Source organism: Grammomys surdaster, unplaced genomic scaffold (genome assembly GCF_004785775.1).
Source record: "Grammomys surdaster isolate TR1022 unplaced genomic scaffold, NIH_TR_1.0 100, whole genome shotgun sequence".
In the NCBI taxonomy this organism is placed as follows: Eukaryota; Metazoa; Chordata; class Mammalia; order Rodentia; family Muridae; genus Grammomys; species Grammomys surdaster.
Window position 1 is genome coordinate 11733953 of NW_021604579.1, and position 21650 is coordinate 11755602.

General features: G+C 45.4%; 1 protein-coding gene across 3 annotated transcripts in view; it reads left to right on the forward strand.

The window, feature by feature from the left end:
• Tceanc2 (transcription elongation factor A N-terminal and central domain containing 2) overlaps positions 1–21650 on the forward strand; it is a 37845-nt gene that overhangs the window by 14282 nt on the left and 1913 nt on the right. For 2 of the 3 annotated variants that reach the window (XM_028786585.1, XM_028786590.1), the window contains 2 exons: positions 9713–9784; positions 14737–14930. In XM_028786585.1, the coding sequence (XP_028642418.1) occupies positions 9713–9784; positions 14737–14930 (266 nt within the window). The remainder of the gene's footprint in view (positions 1–9712; positions 9785–14736; positions 14931–21650) is intronic. The other variant, XM_028786595.1, reaches the window with a different exon arrangement.

Genomic DNA, 21650 nt, shown 5'->3' on the forward strand with positions numbered 1-21650 from the left:
CCTAAAAGACGGAACAGGTGATGATTTTAAAAACTGTTTTTGTTTGACCACTGAGTGTAGTGTAGCGTTTTCAAGAATGGGTGTGTCCAGTATCTAGAGATTACAGCCAAGGGCCAGAATAGAACTACCATGAGGTTCGACTTAGCAGGAATTGGAACTCACCCAACTTTTGAACCCTGACCTTACTTGAGCCTTCCTCAAAGTTGAAATTGCACGGACTGCAGAGGGTTCTTGGTTCCTTTACAGTTATATCAGATGAAAGACTTATTTGGATCATTTCCTGAGAATGTTTATGCTTCAACTTTTAGCCTTCCTGCCTCCCTACCTTGTGGGATGTAAGCACCAAATATCCGCAGAGTATCTTCTGTGTGCTGGGAGTTATGGAGTATAATGGAGACAGGCATTGCTTCCTTCTCTTTGGAGCTTTAAATCTGATGGGAACATAGGCAGTTTAATAAGACTTTGTCCTGTAGCTTAGTACAGTGCTCTGACGATGGGGAGAAGTTAGCCAAGTATATGGAAGTGGGAAGAAAGTGTTGAAGAATGTGTCAGGCAGAGGGTGCGTCCTGGAAGCTGGGTGGAGGGTGGAGGTGGGAGAGAGAACATGGTCATGTTCCAAAAGCTCCGAGTTGTTAGGTGTATTTAAAATGTAACATGCCAGAGAGTATGGCAAGAAATGCAGCTGAGAGACAGTCTGGACCAGATGGAGAAGGCTTTTTGTAAGCAATTCAGAACTGTTTGGTTCTGGTACTATATTAGTTATCTATTACTATATAAAATTGCCCTAAAATCTAGCCACTTAAGAAAGCATTGTTTTGGGCTGGAGAGATGGCTCAGCAGTTAAGAGCACTGACTGCTCTTCCAGAGGTCCTGAGTTCAATTCCTAGCAACCACATGGTGGCTCACAACCATCTGTAATGGGATCTGATGCCCTCTTCTGAAGACTGCAATAGTGTACTCATATACATAAAATAAATAAATAAATATTTTAAAAAAAAAAAAAAGGAAGGAAGGAAGGACGGAAGGAAGGGTTGTTTCACATAGTTTCTCTGATGGTCCAAAATCCAGGAGCCAGTTTATGGGAGTGGTTCTGGTTCAGAGTGGTTTGGTTTGGGTTGGGGTTGGGGTTGGGTGGGATGGGGTGGGGTTGGGTTGGGTTTGATTTGGTAGGGGCTCTTACAGTCTGCCTGGCTATGTAGTTTACCTTGAGCTCCGGATTCTCTTATCCCTATCTCCTAAGTACTGTGATCAGAGGCGTACACCACCTCTCCTTGTCTTTTAAGAGCTTGTTATTGGGCTGTTGCTTAGAGCTTCAGTCACCAGAGCGGCTTCCTAGATGCACATTTTAGAGGCTTGCTCAGAGAAGGCTCTTCGTTCCTTGTCACATGGGCCTGTCATCGTGGCTGCCCCTCACAACAGCTGAAGTCCCCTGAGCCAGAGATCCCAAAAAGGACAAGAAAGTGAAACAACTGATACAGAAGCTGCAATTTGTTGTTTGTTTCTTTGGTTGTTTTTTTGAAACTGAGTTTCATTGTGTAGCCCAGGTTGGCCTGAAACTCACTATGTACCCAAGCTAGCCTCAAACTTGTGATTGTCTTACCTCAGGCTCTCAAGTGCTAGAGTCACAGGAATGAGCTGCCATGCCTGGCTTATAACCATTCTCTCTTCAAGTGTGCTTTTATTTTTGGTAGTTCCTCCTGAGAGTCTACAGGTAGAACTGTGTTAAACCTGTTCTTTATATTTTTATGTCATATTCTTTATCCTGTTATCTCTCTCAGCATTCTAGGTAATTTCTTCAGATACATGTCTTCCAAACTACTAATTCTCTCTTCTGCTGATTCTAACTCGTTCATGAGCTCTTTATTTCAAAGCCGGTCTCATTTTTTTCATATTTCCCATTTCCTCTAGAACTATAGAACATCCCAGAAGAAATGTCTAAAAAGACGTTGGATGCAACATTTAATCCCAGCAGTCAGGAGGCAGATCTCTAAGTGAAGGGCAGCCAGGGCTTCACAGAGAAACCCTGTTTCACAAGGCAAAACAAACAAAACAAAAGAGGTATCAGATGGATAAAGCTGAAACTAAAGAAAGATTGTACCCATTTCAGTGGGAATTATTTGTCATTGGAATGAAAGGGAAGAGTCGGGGTTTCTGGGGAGGTATGGTCAGCCATATCCGAGGTTATGTGCCAAGTAAGATTAGTCTAAAAATGGAATAGGTTATAAAAAAAAAAAAAGTCATTAGTAGTTTTAGGACAGTCTCAGAAGCAAGGTTGGGGGCAGGGGCTTGAGCAAAGGAGGGGTGCAGAAAAGAGAAAATAAATGCTTTTGAGAAGTTTGCTCTTAAAGGGGGTGACAGGATGAGGAAGGGAAAGGAGATGGGTGAGAACAGGGTTTTAGGAAGAGAGAGTCATGATGCTGAACACTAATGAGAAGGGCCCAGTGAGTGAGAGGAGTCCGTGTGGAGGAAGCTCACAGGACGAGGTCACAGCGTGACGGTCAGCAAGAGCCTTGCGTCATTTCTTCTGTATTTTATTTTCAATCTGGAATGATTCACTCACTTGACACATATCAAGGATCTTAATATACCATGCCTTATGCTTGGTGTCAGAGAATGGTGCCTGGTCTGTGTTTGTAAGATCCTCAGTTCTTGCTTAGAAAGGAAGCATGTGAGTGTATACTTAAAATTGACCTTTGAAAATTGAGTCAGGGCGTGCCCTGGAGCCCGTGGGGGTGCAGTGGCACTCTCCTCTCCATGGAGTGGGAAGGGTTTTCACAGACACGTGCTTTCCGTAGGGCAGAATGGGCTCCTGTTTATTCCAGGGTGAGGTATAAGGAAGAAAAGGAAAGCCTGAAGTCCTGAAACAGCATCCTAGAACATGGATGCCTGGGGAGGGTGGCGGCAGCACCTTAAAGAAACCTGACTGCTGGACAGTCAGCCCAGTCTGGGCTTTATAGCCAGTGTCCTGTCTTCTAGTACACTTGAAGGTGGTAGTGTCCTGGGTTCAGATAAGCTTAGAAAGTGCTGAGTTACTGTCTCCTCTCTACTGGAGATTTTCATCATTATGCCTTAATGTAATAGGCTAAGAGAAATCCCATAAGAAAGAAAACTGGGCTGGGAATATAGTTCGGTAGTAGAACACCTGTGTAGTTTGCACAAGTCCCTAGGTTCAGTCCCCAGCACAGCCAAAATGAATAGACAAACAAGCCTGTCCGTCTTTGGTTTTGGTTTTAACTCAGGGTTATTCATGAAAGTGTTTCGTAGAATATCCTATTAGCAACCTATAAGGTTAAGCAAGTATACTTGTAACCGTTTGATGCTGTTAAGCTGTGGGATACATAACTGGAGTTTCTGGTGGCTAAGGAAGAAAGTAAAGGTGAGGGATACCAGGGGAAGGGAGACCACAAGGGCGGCCACCCAGGACTTGTTCAGCGAATAGTTATTCAGTGCATGCTGTGCTGGCTACTTTTGAACTGTCAGCTCATCCTAGAGTTACATGGGAAGAGAGCCTTGTGGAATTTTCTGAATCTGCTTGTCTTACAGACATGTCTTTGGGAGATTAGTTGGTCGAGGAAGGCCCCACCTACTGTGGGAGGCACCATTCCGTTCCCAGATTTGGGGCCCTGAACTCCATGGAGGTAAAGAGGGCTTGCTGAGTGCAGGCAGACGCGGGCTTGGCATTTACACTCTCTGTTCCTGACTGTGGTTGTGCAGCTGGAGGCTCCTTCCTTCACTCCCCGGCAGTAATGGACTCACCTGGAATTGTCGACCCAGTGAGCCCTTCTTCCCTAAGTTTCTTTTGCCACAGTATTTTATTACATCAGCCAACGAATCTGCAGCCCCTGCCAAGTGCCAGGCACTGTAATGGATGCCTGTGATTGACACCAAGAAAGATGTCTGCTGTAGCTGAGCATGGCAGATCATATCTATAGTCCTAGTGCTGAGGAGGCCAAGGCAGAGGGCTGCCATGGGTATGAGGCTATCCTGGACTCCACAGTGAATTCCTGGGTACAGAAACCTTGTTTCACAAAACAAAACAAACAGTAACAAAAGGAAGCAAAGCACAGAGAAGAAACAGAAGTCACTTGTGTCACTTGTGTGATGGTAGATGGTGATAGCCCATAGGAAAGGCCAGCAGTAAACAAACACGGAACAGGTGTGAGGGAGGGAGTGAACCATGGGAGCGGAGTGTGACTCTGGTCACAGTTCGAGACGTGATACAAGCATGAAGGGCTGAGAATGGAGCTGAGAAACAGCTCTGCAGACAGCTGGACTTCACAGCTGGACAGGTGTGGAAGTGGGGTGGCCCAGTACCTCTCTTCTGTCACCAGAGCCATGTCCTTCCTGGTTCTCCTTACTCCTCTTCCCCATTAGCAGTCCTTCCCCCCTTCCCAGACACCTGTCTCCCTTTCTAAGTGCTGGCCACGCACAGTGCCCTTCTCTGGCCTCTCTCTTTCTCCCACACTCACACTTCTCTCTCAGGACACAGCGATTTTGTTCTGTCTGAATCCAATGTCTTGTCTCGGTTCTCATCTTCCCAGACCTGTGATTTGAAACCATTGATTATTTCCCTTTCTCTTGGCATAAGTGACACTGAACTGGCTGCTGCTTCTGTATTTTTAACCGGTTTCCCTCCTGGCTCTTATCTCAGTTTGTAATTACTTATTTAATTATTTGCCTCTTTATTTTCTGTTTGCTGAGCAGTAACTCCATGCCAGCAGGACCGTGCTGTTGTATGTTCTGTCTCACACCTCACTGCTACAGAACTGGAGTGCAGAATGTGATTGTCCAAGAGTGGGAAGGAACAGGACTGGGAGGGATTCTCCATGGCTCTGCTCGCCTTCCAACTGTTGCTTTCTTTCCTCAACAAGGGGAAAGGGAAGGGCCTCTAGCTGCCACTCCACCACACTCAGCCATGTGCACGGCTACAGCTTACCCAAGGCCTTCATCTAGACTGCCCTGTGCACCTCCTGTCTTCATCTGCTTGAGAATCTTAGATCGTGGGAAGGTTGTCTCATTTGCATGCCTTCATTTTTCTTAAACTCTCAATAATCCAACAGGCCAAAAAATAGATAGGTCATGGAAATAGATTCTTATTTTCATTTACTAAGTAGACTAAGTGTTTGTAATAGGTTTGTCAGCCATTTGTCCTTTTGCCTTTTTCTTCTTCTTCTTTTTCTCCTTCTCCTTCTCCTCCTCCTCCTCCTCTTCTTCCTCTTCTTCCTCTTCTTCCTCCTCCTCCCTCTCCCTCCCCCCCCACCTCTTTCTTTCTCTCTCTGTAAATTGTGTTCTTTGTTCATTTACTGGTAAGAGTACATCATTTTGAGACAGGGTTTCTATGTATAACAGCGCTGGCATCCTGTAACTCACTTTGTAGATGAAAGCTGGCTTCAAATTCACAGAGATCCTCCTGCCTCTGCCTCCCAAATGCTGAAATTAAAGGTGTGTGCTACCACACCCAGCCTGCATTTTGAATTCTTCTATAAACTCTTTTAATGGAAATGCCCAGCTCAAGTGAGAGTGTTAGACTAGAAATACATATTTGGAAGTAAGTTTCTAGGAAACATCTGTTTAGAATCACAAAAGTGAATTAATTCTCTGAGGCAAAGGAAAGCTTGAATCTAGAAGGAAATTCATGGTAAGGAAGTAGGAAGAAGGGCAACTGTGGAAAGGCTAAGAGACTGTTGAGAGCAGAGAAAAGCAGGGCAGAAAGTGCTGTGTGGGCTAGGGACGAGTGCCTTCAGAGACCCTGGAAATGTGTGGCCCCAAGACTCTAAAGTGGTCAGGGAAGCCGAAGGCCAGCTGTGAAAAGACCTGGTAGTCATTGGGCCTCTGTGAGTGGATTCTTTATCATAAAGCCAGTGGGCGAGGGGTATCAGGCAAACTGAAGATGAGGTGAGGATGAAGGCTGGCAAGCAGGCATGGCCACCTGCGTGCGGTTCTACATGTGAGAGTCCAGGGAAAGGCTTCTGTCTGTCTAGTGACATGATTTCAGAGATGCCTTGCTGCTTTAACTCACAGTTGGTTAACTGCAGTAAATAGCTACTCATATTTATAAAGTGCTGTCACATCCATGACCCTTTTGACCCGTGTAACAATCCTGTAAAGTCATTATAATTATTTTCTCCATTTTGAAAATGGGAAAATTGAAGCTTGGAGAGTTTAAAGTCACTTGCTCCAAGTCAGCCGGCCGAGTGATGAGTGGCAGTACTGAGCCGCTCTTTACTGTGTCCTCCACTGCCGACACTGGAGTGTCTGCAAAGCTGGAGGGAAGTTGTTGGCACGGTCACACGGCTTCTGAAGGCTCCTTCTTAAAAACTACCTGTGTCCCTTAGCTTGCAATCCCCTTTCTCCATCTTCAGTGACTTAGAACTCTCCTCACATCCAGTATCTCTCTGACTCATCCTTCTGCCTCTTCCACACAGACATCTTCTTCCAACTCAAGGGGCTCATGTGATTACCTTTAGCCCACTTTGGGAAATCAAGGCTAATCTGATTGCAGGACCCTTAACCTGAGTCACACCTGTAAGCCCCCTTGCCATATAAAGTACTGCAGTCACAGAGGTGGTGCTGCAGCCACGGAGGTGGTGCTGCAGCCATGGAGGTGGTGCAGGTGCCTCTTGGGCATCATTTTGTTTACCACATCCTCCCTTATGCTTACTGTTTCAAGATTACATGTTCTTGCTCCCTTATGCTGGTCTTATCTCCTTGAGTAATTATCAAGACTCCGGGGAAACACTGCCTCTTTTGTGGTGTTCCCTGGTTAGTTGAATTGACTCGTTTGTTCTTTAAGGCCTTTGGAGACCCTCTTCAGTAATATTCTAGGTCCCATAAATAGCATCATGAGTCAGTGTGTTAGTCCCACCTGGAGATCCTTAGTGCAGGGCTCTGTTTTGCTCAGCATTCTGGCCAGTGTCCAGCCTGGGCCTGCGATTTACTTGGTATTTAGTAGTGTTTGTTAAATCAGCAAAGGGCTGCTTCCTGTGGGGAATTCGTCTTAACAATGTGTTAGGATGCAGAAACCCTTAACCTTAAACCCTGGGGACCTGACCCAGGTCACAAGACCAGCAGTGACACTGTTTACTTTAAAATATAAACTTCATGGAGCAAATAATGACTTTTTGCAGATCATTAACTTCCTTGATGTAGCTACTGACCAACTTGTAACCTTGGGGAAAGGTCATGGAACCTCATTCTTTCTTTTATTGAAATCGGAGAAGGTAGGACTGTTTGATCACCAGAGGTGACAGAATAGGGCAAACGCTGGGCCGCTTATGCATGCCCTTGACCACCAGCCCTGCGTTCCACCATGCTTCCCAAGTTCCTTAGCCCTCAGGACATTTACCTGCAAGACAGGGAATTGTTGTTGCATCTTCTAAAGGTTGTCCTGGGCTTGCAGGAGTTGTTAGATTCTCTGTTGGTCAGCTCTCCAATGCCATGACAATACCTAAGAATACCAGTTCAGAAGAGAAGAGACCCATGTTGACAGGGTCAGGGTTTCGGTGCGCTTGGCTCCTTGTTCCCAAGTCACGGCGAAGCAGAGATCATGTGGAGACTGTGTTTGACGCCTCACCTCATGCTGCTCATCTTCCATGATGAGAAAGCAGAGACAAGGAGGAGCATACTCCCTTCAAAGGTGCAACACTGTGGTCTTCCAATCAGTCCCCCCTTCTAAAGCTTCCACCATTTCCCACGGGGAGCCAGCCTCCGATGCATGAACAGTGGGAAGCATTTGGCTGCACCACAACAGACTTGTCCAGTGCTAAAAAACCTCCCTAAAATAGTTTCTTACTACCTTAACTCTCCCTTTGTGTTCTAAATGTGTTCAGCCCTAATTTGTCGAGAAACTGGGCAGTCAAGCTTGCTCTACTACTGCCTCAGACCAACCAGATTGCCCTTCTCCATCTCACTCTTGTGATGAGATTCTTGTCTCTTGTCACAAGTGTTGTACCCCTCTCCGCACCCTGGCTTGTAGTCCTGCTTTCCTCGGTTGTCTTCCTAGACTGATACCTGTGGGTCCTCCTTACCGCTCTGAGCATCGCCATTGTGGTAGCTCTGTGGAATACGCTGGCCCCTGAAGGCTAAAAGGCTCCATTGCCCTGGCAGGATTGTCAAGCCTTCTGGCCTTTAGCTATTTCTCAGGGCCTGTCCTTCTCTAATTGGAGATTTCTAAGAGGATGTATTGCATTATCTCAGTAGCACCTCAATGTCCACTGTGCCAGGCCCTCATGATGCAGCAGTACAGGCTGTTAGAGTCACAGTGTTGTGTTTGAATCCTGTGGCAGAACATTTGCCCAGAAAGTGTAAGGACCCTAGTTTGATCTCTAGCACAACAACAACAAATATTCCAGGCAGAAGGAGTCATGTGTGTTAAGACTCAGAAATGTGACAAGGCCATACAGCATGACCCAAAGCAAACATGCAATTTTAATTTCTGTGGAAGAGCTGGAATGGCAGAGGTTGACACAGGGGAGGAGCTAGGCCAGTGTGGCCCCAGATATCCAGAGCTTTAATGCTATACTTAGATATTAACTTGAGGGCATTTTGCAATTTGTATTCTCTCTCACTGTTTTCTTCCTCATCCCCTTTTTCTTTATGTCTTTCTCTCCCTCTTACTAGGCAAGCGGTTACCACTGAGCTATACCTCTATCCTCATCAAATTACCTTAAAACAGTGTTATGGCTTCAGGGTAGATGAATTGGAAAGGACCAGATCAGGGACAGAAATTGTCTGGGTTCTTACACGTGCTGAGCAAATGCTCTACTACTGAGCTGCATCACCAGCCCTGCCTAGAATATTTAAATACCTGTTTTCCCCTCCTAATTGTAAGCATGTAAGTGTTTGAATAGACCCAGGAGAGACAATGAGAGCATGGTTGGGGTAGTAGGAGCGGAGAGGGAGATGGAGGAAGAGGAAGGGCGGTAGGAAGTGAGGACAGAAGCACATGAACAAGTGTGACAGGAGGTGTCTGGGAAGACACTGGAGGTGGTGTCCCATCCATGCCCAGGGGAACCTTTGGCTAGAGATACATATTTGGAAGATACCTGCTTTCAGGCAGAGGTTGGATCACAGGTGTAGGTCAGATTGCTTAGAAGAAAGCAGAAAGAAGCTGGGGCTATGTTCAGGCTGGGATGCTCAAGTGATTGCATGTTAGTTAAAGAATGTGTAGGCAGCAGACCCCGGATGTGACAGATAGTGTCCAGGAAGGATTGGAAGAAAGTCATTCAGAAGGAAGCAGGCCTCGGAGGCTAGGCAGTGCTGGGACAGAGAAGGCCCCTGGATTTGACACAAAAGACTACATTTTTTTTTTATCCCTCATAACTGGAGACCAGCGTGCCTTTTCTAGGAGAGAACAGTGAGGACCAGGGGAGGGAAGGACCCAGCCGCACACACTGCTGCTGTTACGGGCAGTATGTGCAGCCTCTTGGTGTGTGAGCTGAACTGCCAAGACAGAGGCCTGCTGCTCAGAAGGAAACTGTTAATAATTTTGTTGTGGATCCTTTAAGACTTTTTTCTCTGTATATAAACAAATATGGTGTTTACATGTATCTACATATGTAATTTTAAAAATAAATATTGGCTCACACTGAACACACTCTTCTGCTGTTTTAACTTTACTTGAGAAGTGATTATCTTTCTATGGTTCTATAGGTAGAGCTATCTGAGTATTTGCCTTTTGTGTTTGTTTGTTTGTTTCTACTTTTTTTTTTAGTGTGGATTTTCTTTCTGACCGGGTCTTACTGTATACCCTGGCCTGCTCCACCTCCTGAGTGCTGGGTTACAGGTGTGTACTGGTGCGTGCTGCTTACTTATTGCAGTTTGTAAGACTGTGTGCTTGTCACCGTTGGAACGGACCCTTGATGGTGAGCTCATGGGCTGTTCCTAGCGCTTTCCTATTTTAAATAGCACTTAGGGGAATGTTTCTGTCCGTATGTTTTCTTTGCACACTTTGACAGGATGAGGGAAAGCTGACCTGGATTCACCTCTGTCCCCAGGTCTGGGCATGAAGCAGAGTCTCTGTGCCTGACTCCTGCAATGTCGTCCTTCTCTTAATATTTTTATTTATTTCTCATTTTGGTGCTGGAAACTACATCCATAGAAGATTCTCAGCATGTGTACTCGCCCTTAGTCCTCTCTTAGCCACCATCCTTGTGATTTTAGCATTTACAACACTGACCAACAGCATAAAGAACCGTCTGGGGGTTAATAGTCGCAAAGACAGGAGACTGCCTCTAGAGAGGAGAGTGCAGTGAGAGCAGCCCTGCTTTTAGGTGATTCAGAAGCACTCTCCTGAGCGATTGTTAGCTGGAAAAACACCTTCAGACGTGTCTAATGAGCACTATGTGTCTCCCAGTGTGAGTGAGGAGTGCTGACATAGGAAGAGATGAGAAGCCTTCGTAAGTAACCGGTTAGACTCAAGGTTACACTGGCTGTTGTGTACGGTCATCTTCTCTTCATCCCCAGGATTCTGCTCACAGAACCCTTTAAGAATAACAATAGTTGCCAGGCAGTGGTAGTGCACACCTTTAATTCCAGCACTTGGGAGGCAGAGGCAGGAGGATTTCTGTTCTGAGTTTGAGGCCAGCCTGGTCTACAGAGTGAATTCCAGGACAGCCAGGGCTACACAGAGAAACCCTGTCCTCAAAAAACCAAAAAAAAAAAGAAAAAAAAAAAGAAAAGAATAACAGTAGTTTCTGTCAAGCCCTGCATGACTGGTGCCTGGCCTAGAACCTTGTACAAATGGCCTTTGGGCAGCATGCGGAGAAGAGTGAGTCACATAGCTTGGGGCTGTGTGTTTGGCATAACTGGGGAGATGGTTTGACTGTTACACAATTGAAATCTTTGCTTCCCTCTGTTCCCTCTTAGTACGTATTAAATCTATGCTTTCCCATCTTTCTCTCAGATGAGATCTCCCTATGTTACCTAGCTGACCTCAAACTTGGTGGGCTTAAGTGATTGACTGTCCATGCTGCCTGAGCCTCCTGAGGAGCTAGGACTTTGGGCACGTGCCACCACACCCAACTTTATGTCAGATTCCTAAATATTTATTTTTAAATATTTAGGAGCCTTATTTTTTATTTTCATTGATTCATCGGTTAGTTTTAGTGTTGGTCTGAGTAACTTTAAGTAATGTTGTTTTATAATGTGTTCTGATACCTTAGAAGCTATCTGTAGTAGATTAACCCCTCTGGTTCAAAGTAGTATTTTATGCTCTTGGGGAACAGAGTTCCAAAGTTAAGTCTAGAAATATTTATGTTCTAGTAAAAGCCACCTACTGTAGTTTTTTTCTTTCTTTCCTTCTCTTTCTTTCTTTCTTTCTTTCTTTCTTTCTTTTTCTTTCTTCCTTCCTTCCTTTCTTTGTGTGGTGTGTGTGTGTGTGTGTGTGGTGTGTGTGTGTGTGTGTGTGTGTGTGTGTGTGTGTGTGTGTTTTGAGAAGGTTTATCTGTGCAGCCATGGATGTTCTGGAACTTACATGACTGGCCTCTAACTCAGAGATCTGCCTGCCTCTGCCTCCCAAGTGCTGTGATAAAAGGTGTGCGCCACCACCGCCCAGCTGTGATTTTTTTTTTTTAATGAGATCCTGTTAAATCTACAGCCTCCTCCTTCCTCCTCTTCTTTTTAAATAAGGTCTCATGTAGAGCACAGGCTGTTCGCAAACTTGAGATGTAACCAAGGATATGAGCTTTTGGTGTCCTGCTACCACTCCTGAGTTGCCACCCCGAGTTTACAGATCAGTTTCTCTGCTTGTGTTTTATGTGTCTATTGGTGTCTTGTGTGTCTCTTCCCAGCCTTCCATGTGATATATTCCGTTTTGTTCAGGTTATCTGTTAAGTGCTTTAGTCAAATATGTGCAGCTGTTCCTGTGGGTCTCAGCCAGCCTGCCCTTCTTACTGTCCTCACCAATGGAGACCCAAAGAAGAGTGTGCTCTTCAAGAGGCTCTCTTGGTGAGTGAGAGTTGCCTGGCACAAGGTGCAGGGTGGGCTGCCAGCAAAGCTGTGGTGACTAAGGAAGACTTCCTGGAGGAGTCTTAAGAGCTGAAGGCTAGCTGACTGAAGAGGGAGGAGAGCATTCCAGGCAGCAGGATGCTTGTAGGGATGTGTGCTCCAAAGTAAAGAGACAAGAAGATACGCTCAAGCGCTGTAGGGGCTCACAAGCAGCCGGTGTGGGATGGCGGAGGAGGGCAGCTGGAAGTGCAGCTAGGGAGTGGTGGAAGGGCCGCAGACTGTGAAGAGACTCCTGCGAAAGAGTTGGCCGTAGGACTCAAGGGTTCAAATAGAAGAGTGAAGTAATCAAACTTATGTTTTAGGGAAAAAAATCTTTAAAAAGAGAAAATATAGGGTAGAGAGATAGCTCAGCAAATAAAGGCACTTGTCACCAAGCCTAACAAACTGAGTTTGGTCTCTGGGACTGACACGGTGGAGGAGAGGACCAGCTCACAGGTTGTTCTCTGACCTGCAGATGTGTGCCATGCAAACAGAAGACCCCACGCCCACACCATGCTAATGGATACACTGGGTGCAATAAATAAATGTCAAAAAACTAAAAAGACAAATGAGGAGACTTGGCACCGTGGGCAGGGTCGGTCTCACAGAAGACGTACTGAGCATCGATGAGGCTGCTCTGGGTGCTGTGCTGGACAACACTGGAGGCTCCTGAGCTCAGCAGACACCATGGCTCCAGCACATGGCATCAGTGTGCATCTCTACAGCATCTACATAGTTTGTAGTTAGTCGAAACGTGGTTTTCACGCTTAACCAAGTTAACAACAACTCCCTAGTATAATTTAACATTTAGTGCATATCCATAGTCTTGTTTATTTCAAAATACCACTTATTTGATTCTTTCCAGGATTTAGATCACACATCCACTTGGTAACCAGGACTCAGATTCTGAAGCTGTCCTTTTGTGAACAGTGTCGTTGGCTTGAAGCAACCCTGTCGGTTGTCTTATAGAATGCCCATGTTCCGAATGTGTTTGCTTCTTCCTCTTGCACAGGTTTCCTGGAGCCTGGGAGTTAGCTTTGAATGGCCAGTGGATTGTGGTTCCTATTTTTCTCTGAGAGAGGCGAGTAGAACTAGTCATAGGCAGAACGATCAGATCCTTTGTCTCAGTCCCTCTCATAGGGGTCAGGATACAGAAAATGGCAGTGCATCCCACTCCCACAAAGTCCCCTTCAGCCTTTCCTTGCACTGGTAGTTGCTTTCTGACTGTATTGTTTATCAGGGCCTACAAAATTTCTTTCGTCAATCTGTTATATTAGTTAAATAAAAAGTGTTCTTTTAGGGTCTGTTCGGGGGGCACTCGGTTGACAGAGTGTTAGCTGTGCAAGCATGAAGATCTATGCCTTGGTCACCAGAACCCACACAGCCACGTGTTGCAGCAGAAGGGCAGGGACAGGAGGATTTCCAGGACTTGTTGGATAGTGAGACTTACTGAAGCAGTCAGCTTCAGGTTCAAAATAGATCTTGTCTCCAAAAATAAGGAGACAGGGACTGGAGAGACCGCTCAGTGGCTAAGAGCAGCACTTCCCCTTTGCAGGGAGCTGGGTTTGGTTTCCCGTACCCACATGGGAGCTCATAGCCTCTGTAACTCTAGTTCCAACAGCCCTGATCTCTTCTCCTGGCCTTCACAGGCACCAGGATACACATGGCGCACATATACACATGTGAACATAAACACTCATACACATAATATGCATTAATTAATAATGATAAAATGGAGAAGCAATTGAGAAAGGTATCCAACATCAGCCTTTAGCCTTCATACATACCCACACAATCTACTACCTACAGAAACATGCATGCAACACTCATGCACCCCAAGAATAGTCTCTTAATAAATAGGATTATTTTTTTTTTACTTAAAATATAGTAAGATTCCAAAAAGATAAGTGTTGAATTCATTCTCTCTTATTGCAATTTTGGAACCTTCCCCTTTTGTTGTTGTTTGAGATAGGGACTCACTAACCTTGACTGCCCTGAAACTCCCTATGTAGACCAGGCTGGCCTTGAACTCATCAGGATCTGCTACCTCATTTTCTGCCTAAGAGTGCTGGGATTGAAGGCATGGGCCACCATGCTCACCTTTGCTCTTTCTGACTCTACTGTCTGACTTACTACATCGGCCAATTCAGTCCCCAGGGATTATCTCATTTCACCCCCATGACACAGACCTTGCTTGCATAGAAATCTGCATCTTTGACTATGGGAGTGCTCCTCAGGACTACATAGCAGCCCTGTACAAACAAACCTCAGTTGTTCCATTTTACCAGTGAAGACTCAGGAGCTAGACGTTGTGGTGAAAGCCTGCTAGCTCAGGTGCAGAAAAGCACACAGCTGACCTTCCTCCTCAGCCAGCATCCCAGAAGGAATCCCTCTCTCATGCCTGGTTCAAAAAATCTCTTGAGACTGATCTCCCTCCCGTCTACGCCTGTGCATCTCTATCCGTCCTCCTGACTCCTTACTCTGTACTTTTTTCTTAATAATCCTCTGTTCCGTCCTGTCAACTGGTCTCTGCCTGTTGACCCGTGGTTGACTTTATTTAATCCCGTTTACAATATTCGAGCAGAAAGCTCTTGGCTTAAAGGTGTGTGCTAAGGCTGAGCCACACCACAGTTAAAAACAGGTTTTTCTAGTAAATATCACAAACTCTCACAGAGTGTGATTGAATATCTTGCAACACTGTACTTTCCAGAAGACAGAACTGAATTTCCTTCTGATTCTGTCCTGCTCTAGGTCATGCTGTGAACAAGATGCGCAGGCACTCAGACCCAGAGGTGGCAGGTCTTGCCAAAGAAGTTTACACTGAGTGGAAAACTTTCATTGAAAAACATTTGGACAGACCTTCTATTGAAGTCCGGAGTGATCCAAAAACTGAGTCATTTAGAAAGAATGCCCAGAAGTTACTTTCAGAAGGCTTGGACTTGAAGGTAAGGTCCTGCTTAGACTGTGAGTGTGAGGGCTCCTGATTAAATGAGCCTGTGCTCCCCGGACAGCTCTCACCTGCATCAGGCCCAGTCTGCAATCATCCTCAGGGCTGGAGATGTCTCAGCAGTTAAGAGCATCACTTGATGCTCTGGTAGTGGACTCGTTTGGTTCCCAACGCCCCACTGGGTGGCTCACAACCACCTACATAACTACAGCTCCAGGGACCTGACTCCCTCTTCTGGCCTTTTAGTCACTTACAATGCACATACATACTACAGACAGACAGACAGACACACACACACATACATAAAACATTTTGTATTCAATAAATTAAACTGATAGGTTATTCTTTAAGGATTCTGGATTCATAAGCATTTGAGGAGACAGTGTTTGCATGTTGGCTTTGGAACTTCCAAGACCCAGGCTCTAGTTCAGGTATCTGTTGTGTACATCAGACACACTCTTCAGCATTGCTGATGCCCGTGTCCACCTTTGAAAGGAGACTCCAAATCCCACCACTTAAGTTCTTGGGAAACTTAATGAACAGTTTATGTAAGGAAATAGTCAGTGCTGCCTGCTGGTTAGAAGTCATTTGATGGTCGGGAAGTGGTGGCACACTGGGAGGCAGAGGCACGAGGATCTCTGAGTTTGAAGCCAGCCTGGTCTACAGAGCAAATTCCAGGACAGTCAGGGCTACACAGAGAAACCCTGTTTCAAACAAACAAAAAGTCATTTAATGAATGTTGGTTTCTTTCCATTTCAATTCTTTTTCTTCCATTGAAATAAAAGTTTTGAAATGTTGTAAAATATCAGTGGTAATAAAGAAAAAAAAAAGACCCTTCATTATTTGTCAATACCTGTAACTTCAGATCTGAGACATAGAATCAACACCATAGGTATATTCCCTGTAACCCCACAGCCAAAAGTCAGGGTGATTAGTTTAACGTATACATGCTGGGCAAAATTTTGTTCATTATTAATAATATTAACCATGAGCTAAGAGTGGTAGCACATGCCTTTGATCCCAGCACTGGGGAGGTAGAAGCACACAGATCTGTAGGTTCAAAGTCAGCCTGGGGTACATAGTGAGATTCTGTCTCAAGAAATGAAAAAGCTAATGTGAGAAAAACATGGCATCCATGTCTTTCCTATTGTGAGTTGTCCTTATAGAAATATCCTTAAAGAATGAATTAGTAATGTAGGAGTTTGGGGCTGGCAAGGTGGTTCCCTGGGTGAAGGCACTGGCAGTCCGAGCCTGACACCTGGATCCCAGAACACATTGAAAGGTGGAAGGAGAGAGCTGGCTCCACAAGGTAGTTCCCTGACCTTGGCATCCATGTGTACCATGTGTGCCCACACACATCATGCTCACCCTGTCCACAAAGAAATGATAACAAAACCTTTACTGAAGGAACTCGGAGCCTGGCTTAGGAGCTGTGTCTGCCACTGAGTCTCCCTTCTGCCTCAAGTGTTTATCCAGCAAAGGGAGCAAATGGACACATTGTATTGTTCGTGCTTTTAAAGAAAGACTTGGGTTTTTTTTTAAATGAGAACTTGAAATACCAAATGAAATAGATACAGAAAGAAAAAAAAAAAAAACAGTCACCATTGAACCTGCCACCTAGAGATAATGTTAGCATTTTGGTGTGTTTTCTTTTATGGTGAATTATTACAGTTTTTAATGAAATGTCAGACAAGCTGTGGTTATCCAAGATTTATTTAGGGCAAATTATTTGCCAAATGTCCCATAAGATATTTTTATTGATTATTTAAATAACCTCCCAGAAAATTGACATAATTATTTATATTTGTGTTGTCTTGTGAACCTTGCTCAATCTCAATTACTGCCATCTTATATGTCCTATTCTATGAATCTTTATTTCTCATGTGTATGAGCTTTACTGTCTGTCTGATAGTGCAGAGACTCACTGTGCTGTAAGATAGCTTAACTTTTCCTAAAGGAAGCTTTGTATGAATAATGAAGAGAAAAAATGTGAAAGTTGTAAGTAATTTTCCAGAGTATCGATTAGCCAACAGACTCGATATTTTAAATAAAGCTTATTTTTTAAATAAACCAGGATTACTGCCGAAACATACAGTGCGGTCTATAATACGTAGTTAATGTGGTGGTAAATATCAGTTCCCTGTGGTATCTTTTTAAGTAAATGATAATAACGAAGCCATGCTTGTAAGGATTAATGAGCAGTTTGCCTGCTATATTAAACTCCATAATAATTATCCTTTTAGTTTATCCATTAATTATCCTTTAAATGGCACATCAAGTGGTAAGCGCTCAAGTGTTGCAAAGCGAAGTTTAAAAAGTGATACGTTCGTTAGTGCTTTCCAACGTAATTGGAAAGAATACCAGGTTCCATATAGCTGAATGGGTGTGTTCCCAAGGAGTACCTTTCAAAAATTTGAAGTATGCAACTTACTCAAAAAAGTATGCCTCTTCCTTGCTCAAAAAAGAAAAACAAACACCCTGTCTACCTTGCATAAACAACTTTGATGGTAGTTTTGTTAGTTTGCTATGTCCAAATGATTGACAAATCCTTTTACATAATTGCATAGGTTAACCTACACACCTGTCATTTCTGTGTTGCGGTCAATCCATGGCCCACCTAATCTACCAGTGCTGGTTGCATCTGCATCAGACACCAGGCCTCTGTAAATGTGCTTCTTCACACAGTAGTAAGCCTAAGTTCCCGGCCCAGCGATGGAAACTTTTTCCATTTATCCTTGCGTGTGTTTTTGCAAATCCCCAATCTCCCGTGTTTCTGTTTCAGTTCATGCTTTAACTGTGGAAGTCATGTGTGACGAATGCACACCCCCAGAGGTTCTCTTTTTATCACGCTGCAGAATTGCTTTCCATGTTCATGGATTCCTTCCTTGTTCCTGGAATAATGGACCAGATGAATACGACGCTGTCGCAGAAGCCTGGGCCAGTTCCCTCTCCCCTCTCCCTTCCAGGTTCTTTGTTCTTCCCAGTCCTTCAGATCTCTCCTCACACGAGCATCCCGGCGTGTCATTCTCTTACTTCCCTTTCCTCATTATCCACTCTCCTTCCTACCTCACGCATGGCCTGGGATCATTTTCCTATTATGTCATTTAAAAAAATGAACCTGATTCTAAAGTGAGCCATATCATTAAGAGTTGGGACACTGGTTGGTGGCCCAGTTGGTCGCAGATGGTGCTAATGAGGTCCAGCTCAGGGGTATATTCTCACACAGGACTGTTGGCGGTTTTTTTTCTTTGTTTAATGGATTCATGGATTCAGACTGTGCCCTGGCTTTGGCCAGCTCTCTCACAGATGTATCTAGTGGTCAGAAGGAAGTGTGGGGAGTGTATACAAATCCAGTCGTGCTAAAGTATATCACTTGCCTCCAGTGAATATACAGTTCAACAAATATGCGATCTGCTAGGTCCTGGGGAGCATACAAGCCTGAGGAACTGCCTCCCTGTCCTAAAAAGCTCCCCCTCCCCTGGCTTAGTGGCTGTGAGTGACTGCTAGAACTATAAGGCTTGCAGGAAAGAGATCCTTGGGAGCAGTTGGCATGTACACACCACAGGAGCATCTGGGAACTCAAGGTTTCATGAAAGAGATGGCTTTATAAGAGGGCTAGAATTTTATGAACCTGAAAACAAAATGGCACTCTAATGTACATTTCATCTGCCATGGGACTGATACTATTAAGTGCAGGACAAAAGGGAGGTGTGGCTGGGGAGAGACAATATTCACTCAACAGGTGTCTGTGGAGCACGGACTGTACACCTACATCTGCGCTGGGCACAGAAAACTAGGAGGTGAGTCTGGTATGAGGTCAGCCCTGAGGTGCTCCCAGTCTGCTGCTGGGAAATAAACACACAGTTAGAGCAGCATTTGGAGGCTTCACACTGAGGGTAAGGTCAAGAGAGTTCCCGGACATGGTGACTGATTGTGGTGCCACGTCTTGCCAAGACCACTCCTCTGAGACACCAGTCAGTTGGTCCAGAATTAGACAACTGAATAACACACGCTCCGCCACAGGGACTAGTAGATAATGGCAGTGAATCCGCTTCTCCTTCCCAAGAAATGGGAACTCCAAGGAACCAGTGTTGAAACGGAAGGCGTGGTTATGAGGACCAGCACACCTGGCAGTATTGCCCCTTGGTTATCTGTGCTAGGGGCCGTCTTCTTTCTAGAGTGGCATTAGGGTTTGGGGGGCTTACAACGAAGCACGCGTTGTGTGTAGAGTGTGTGTGGAACGGGGAGAGAGAACTGCGCAGTAGAGTTGGTGAGCATGGTGCGGTGCAGGGGGCAGAGCCCAGTGGGACAGGCTGTTTTAGTTTGCCTCCTGTTGCTATGATAGACACCATGATGAAGAGCAGCTTGCAGAGGAAAGGGATTATTTGGCTCACACGTCCCAGTCTGATGGAGGCAGACCCTTGACTGAGGTTACTTCGTCCTAGATGACTATAGCTTGTGTCAAGTTGACAAAGAACCAACCAGCAAGAGACCATGATCTCTGTTACAAAGACAGGATCTGGTGACTACATACAGTAACTGCCCAGTTTGGTGGGGGGTTGGGGGTGGGGCGGGGTGGGGAGTTCTTGTTCCCATTCCCATTCAGCAGATACACATCACAGAAAAATCCCTTTTTCTCAGTGTCCCAAAGAGACTGAATCATTCACCCAGAAACACCCATCTGCCACCTAAAGCACCAGGTTAGGACCCGCTGGAATAGGGTCAGCATTGAACAGGTTTGGACCAGTCAAAAGTAGCTTTGAATGAAAGCTGCTGTACACCTATACAGCTGAGCTTCATATGTGGCACAGATATTTCCCTTCATTTCTTTACTCTGATTGCCCTGAATTTAGCAAGAACATGAGAACTACTAGGTGCTCCTGTTTTCCATCACACCCCTGCACAGCATGTGCCATGCTGTCCCAGGTCTGTGGTTTGCTTTGTTTGCTTTTATTTTGACATGATCTTTCCATAAAGCTCAGGCAAGTCTTGAGCTAGCTTGTCCTGCCTTGGCCTCCTAAGAGTTAGGATGTACACCACCATGCCTGGCTCTGTTGCCCTGTGGCTACATATCTCCACCTCTCTGTTTCTGTCTCTCTGTGTCTCTCTCTCTGTCCTCCCACACCCCTTCTCATGGTGGAGGTGGTGGTGGTGTGGTGGTGGTGGTGGTTTTTCTAGACAGCGTTTCTCTGTGTAGCCCTGGCTGTCCTGGAACTCACTCTGTAGACCAGGCTGGCCTCGAACTCAGAGATCTGCCTGCCTCTGCCTCTCAGGTGCTGGGATCAAAGGCGTGCGCCACCATGCCTGACCTTATGTATTTGTATTTGTTTAGTTGTTTGGTTGATTTTGATTTTAGACAAGTACATTCTGTTCTACCCTAGATGATTTCAAATTTGCAATCTTCCCAATGCATCCTCCTTAACTTGCGGCCCTCCGGCCTCTGCCTCCTGAGTGCTGAGATTAGAGATGCGAACCTCCATTCCCTGCTTGATCTTTGTGTTTTACACACTTGTGCTGGCTAAAATGCCACCACCAGATTCACCTGTAGGCAAGCTTACCGAGCACCTTCTTAATTAGTGATTGATGCAGGAGGGTCCTGTCCACTATGGGTGGTACCAGCTCTGGGGCTTGTCCTCCGGGTGGTATAAGAAAGAAGGCCATGCAAGCCAGTAAACGGTACTCCTTCATGGTCTCTGCATCAGTTCCTGCCTCTGGGTTCCTGACTTCCTTTGATGATCAACAGTGATGTGGAAGCGTAAGCCAGATAAACCCTTTCCTCCCCAAGCTGCTTCGGTCATGGTGCTTACCACAACAGTAGAAAGTCTTACCAAGCCCAGTGCAGTGGCCCACACTAAGTGCCTAAGAAGGGTTGAAGAGGTGGTGAGAAGTAAAAACGGTCTGGGCTGTGACTACAGCTCATTGCTGGAGCACATGCCTAGCGTGTAGAAGGTCCCCAGTTCAGTTTCCAGCACCAGTCAATCAGTAAGTAAGTAATAAATAGTATTCCTGTTTTGAAGGATTTATACCAGGGGGACTGCAGTGTATATGACAATGACCAAGGAACACTGAGGACATGGTTGCAGCCTAAAGAACTCTCAGTCTTTGCACTAAGGTTTTTTTTTTTCTGTGTGTGTGTGTGTGTGTGTGTGTGTGTGTTGGAGTGGGGAGTTGCTTAAGCTTGACATACCAGCATAGCGTCGTCTTAGTTAAGATTACTGTTGCTGTGATGAAACACCATAACCAACGTTGGCTGGAAAGGATTTATTTAGCTTACATATCCTGAGTTACAGTCCACTGAGGGAACCCAAGGCAGGAGCTCAAACGGGGCAGGAACCTGGAGGCAGGAGAAGATACAGCTGATTACTGCTTGCCTCTCCTGGCTTGCTTACTCTGCTTTCTTATAGAACATAGGACCACCAGCCCAGGGTGGTACTGCCCACAGTGGACTGAGCCTTACCACTAAATAAGAAAGCGCCCTACAGCCGACTGTGGTGGCGCATGCCTTTAATCCCAGCACTTGGGAAGCAGAGGCAGAGGCAGGCAGATCTGAGTTCAGGCCCAGCCTGGTCTACAGTTCCAGAACAGCCAAGGCTACACAGAGAAATCCTATCTTGAAAAAACAAAAAAGAAAGAAGGAAGGGAGGGATGGAAGGAATGGGGAGGAAAGGAAGGGAAGGAAGGAAGGAAGGAAGGAAGGAAGGAAGGAAGGAAGGAAGGA